This window comes from Eptatretus burgeri, chromosome 2 (assembly GCF_056783735.1).
Source record: "Eptatretus burgeri isolate ZD-2024b chromosome 2, Ebu_testis_v1, whole genome shotgun sequence".
Taxonomy (NCBI): Eukaryota; Metazoa; Chordata; class Myxini; order Myxiniformes; family Myxinidae; genus Eptatretus; species Eptatretus burgeri.
In genome coordinates, this window is record NC_140962.1 from 39853388 (window position 1) to 39857148 (window position 3761).

Consider the following 3761-nt stretch of genomic DNA (forward strand, 5'->3'; position numbering starts at 1 on the left):
TGCCGAGTATCACGGAGTGTACTGTCAGTGCGAGGTATTTTGGACTTTCGATCTGTGTATATAATACGGACACAAGTTTTATTCATCTTTAAAGTACATGTTCGGCAAGAAAGCACTTCATCATGCTGGACATGAGGCACACGCTGCTGCGCAAGGCAAGATACCTGAGATTCCTTCGAGCTGTGTGTGCATTCTCTCCTTTCAGATGTCCATCTTGGGTTTGAATCTCAACTCAGCTATAAACTCGTGTATTCCGTCCCTCGGAGACATGTTTGTCACCGACGGTAGTTGGTGGACAATGAAGATCCCACAGCGTTTTTTTGCGAAGAGAAGGTGAGTTATCACCATCGTTCTAAACAAATTCAAAATACCAGCCCAAATAACCGTCAGTCGAATGGCAGGCCTGGCCAGTGAGTTCGTGAAAGACTTCGGCCAAAAACATTCCTTGGCCAATCCCGCAAGAAAGTGGGAATAATTGGAGGCATTAAAGGTAGTAATGGTAGTAGTAGTAGTAGTAGTAGTAGTGGTAGTAGTAGTAGTAGTAGTAGTAGTACATTAAGGGCATATGCAGGACTGGCCGACTGCAAAATAGACACAATTCCAGACCAGAGCCTCCTCAAAATTTCGAGCCGATGGTGAAAGCGTTCCAACTTGCCCTGTAATTTCAGGGTAAAAAGTCAGTAAAGTTACTATCATTTGATTTGAACACTTTGAGTGAGGGTCAAGTGGGGACAGGGGGTGGTGTTATTGTTTTCAAGTTGCCAAAACATTCCACATTGGTTGTCAAACAAAACGTTGCGTTGTCGGATCTTTCGAGAGGTTTATTCGTATCATACGCACAACCCTCCCATCACGGGCATCTGGGAAAACGGCATTTATTAGTTCGTGCATGTTACAGCAACGGTAAAATGTTTACAGTACAGTATACAATGCCGAAGAACAAATACTGTATATATTAACTTATAATCACTTTTCTGACTATCGAAACGCTCTCAAAGCGTCGTTCTGAACACTTGCACGTTCATGTTCCTCGCCAGGAACAAATGTGGATGGGTATGTACAGGTACGTCCATGACATCAATTATATACATACATATATATGTATATATGTAAGCTGCTGCCTGTTCGAGATATTGGAGGAACCGGCATCGTTGTTTGAATGATGGTGCGGCCTCGAGGTGATGGCGATCGTTGCGAGGGACCTCGGCCAGAGGAGCAGAGGGCGAAGGACGAGGAGCCTGGCTTCGCGCTTTTAATGGCTTTTCCACTCTTTGGCAATGGTTTCTGCAGACGCACATCCGATGGTTGTGTCCATCAATCTGATGTCGGCTGTACAGGGAGCACTAGTTTCCCAGGCCGGGGGATAGATCGAGAACTCCCTGGAATGGAATCCGGGAGTGCAGTATATGATGTCGAGAAGAGAATACCGTGTATATATATATACACACTCCTTATTAATGTTTGTGGAGGATATGTACAGGTTCAGCTGCAGAAGAATTCACTCGGTTTGAAATATGCGAAGAAGAATTAACGTATTCAACATCAGGTCCAAGAAGATGATGAAGGTCTCCGCGTTCCGCTGTTAGCAAGTGCAGATTCATGAGGCATCATTGCCCAACGTCCAGGAGTACATTCAAACCTATTCAAACTGCAGGAGGCACTTGGAGGCATCTCGAACAACACTTGGTCCAAAGATATCTGTCATTTGGCCGAATGTGTCTTTCGTTTCTCAGCCATATTGTCCAGCGTACGCATGTTGTACAAGCAAGCAGGATCCCGAGATGCGGACTGCGTCCAGAGGAACCTCAATGCGATGCCATGGACCACGCTCCCTCCATCCTCCATACAGAGAACGCGTAGCTCAAGCGCTCGTGAGCAACGTAGCTGCAACTGGCCATCTTGCTGTCCATCTGGTCGCTCTGCAGCACCTGGTAGAGGAAGTCTATGTAGCGTGAGGCCAACTTGAGAGTCTGTATCTTACTCAGCTTGTCCGAGGGCAGTGTCGGGATGATTTTGCGCAGCGACGAGAACGCCTCGTTTAGGGACTGTGTCCTCTGGCGTTCACGGACATTGGCAAGGACGCGCTGGTTCTGCACCTCTTCAAAAGACTGGGTAGGCAGGCTTGCCTTCTTGATTCGCTTTCCCAGGTGCAGATTACCCTCATCCTCAGAGGACCTGCCTGAGCAGCGTTTATGCGGGAGCCTCCGACGGAGCAGTCGTTCGGTATCCTCCTCACTTGTCCCGGCACTATCCCCTGGCGACGCCGGAGACCCATCCATGAGCATCTCAAACGTGGTCTTCGCAAAACTTCAGATTAGAGCCACGGCCGTGATCTTATATTGTGCCTCTCACCTTTGCCGTACTGTCTGCCAGCAAGTACAGCCGTATCACCGCCCATCACCACGGGGGTGTTTTTTGGAGGGACCGCATAAGGGTTGGGTCCACGTGGGCGGTGCTCAGACCCAGCAGCACCATTGGCCCAGCAGCCTTGACGCACGTACTGCTCTCCCCACCACGGGCAGTGCGTGGGGGTCACGGGGGGCTCCCTGGGGGGCGTAGAGACGCGCCGACCGTCATGCAATCCAGAACCATCAGAATCGCTTTTATATTGCCGTAGTGACCATCGAGGTCCGTGAATCTCACAGCTGGTTCAGACAAGATTCAAACGTGGCTTGAACACAGACTTGGACCATGCTCCCTCCATCCTCCACACAGTTCACACTTTGTCTGTCATCCGAAGTGTACATGTGCAACGTGTGCACTTCAAATGTCCCACACTGGAAAGTCCATGGAATTTCCAGTGTGGGACACAATTCCCATAAACACTTTATCTGAAAATAATAATAACAATAATAATAATAATTCAGTTTGTTTTTTTCAGGATTTACAAATGGTAGCAATGAAGAGATTACACGAAGACCAAACCCTAATAAATGTGATATGAAACGGTCAAGGTGTTAGTAAGTAGTGATTTACAATTAAACCACCAACCCAACATACCAAATGAAAAATCACTCATAGAGTGGCACTCGGTAGAGAACATACCCCCGCCAGGCTGAACAGTTTACATTTTGTATCCCACTGATCGGTCAGATCTGAATCCAGGCCTGAACCCAAATCGAATCAGCATGTTCTGGTCACCTAACCATCTCACACAACCTGTTTGGTCATAACCTATCCCAAACTTTTTGAGATCACATGCTATACGTAGTTTTTTTTTTAGCCCCATCTCTCAATGGTGAAGAATCACTTAAAGACTAAATAATTCTCGTAATCAGATTGGGATCTTCATCAAAATTGAATCAATTCTTCCTTGTGGCATTTCCAACCTATCCACCAAACTTCGTCGGAATCCATCCCTAACCTTTTGAGATATTGTGCTACGTATCGTTTTTGGTCCGATCTCGCAATGGTGAAGAATCACGTAAAAATTGGAGAAATCACGGATGTGGATTCGGACCTTCACCAAAATTATGCGTTGCTCTCCTTGGCCGGTCACCTACACACACACAAAAATTCAGAACGATTGCTTGAAAACTGTGACCAACAAACTTGGCGGAAATTTTTTTTCGTCAATAAGTCATGAGCGTCCGTTTGAATAGAAACTGCTCAAAATGCCGAATGAATAATATTTTTTCATCGCTCGATATGGGTTCTCTTACAAGAAACTTCAATGGAGGAGGAGGCAATTTAGCCCATCAAGTCTGTGCAATGGTTGCCAACCTATGGTCATACGTTGGCATGTAAAAACACAAACTTTG

The 3761-nt window shown here is 46.5% G+C and overlaps 1 protein-coding gene across 1 annotated transcript in view; it reads right to left on the bottom strand.

The window, feature by feature from the left end:
• The window catches only part of LOC147031868 (twist-related protein 2-like), a 2782-nt gene extending 268 nt beyond the window's left edge, over nucleotides 1–2514 (bottom strand). The window contains exon 1 of the mRNA XM_085868289.1: nucleotides 1–2514. This exon is cut by the window's left edge and continues 268 nt beyond it. Coding sequence (XP_085724415.1) covers nucleotides 1806–2285 — 480 coding nt within the window. The 5' untranslated portion in view covers nucleotides 2286–2514 and the 3' untranslated portion in view covers nucleotides 1–1805.
• Nucleotides 2515–3761: the final 1247 nt, after the last annotated feature.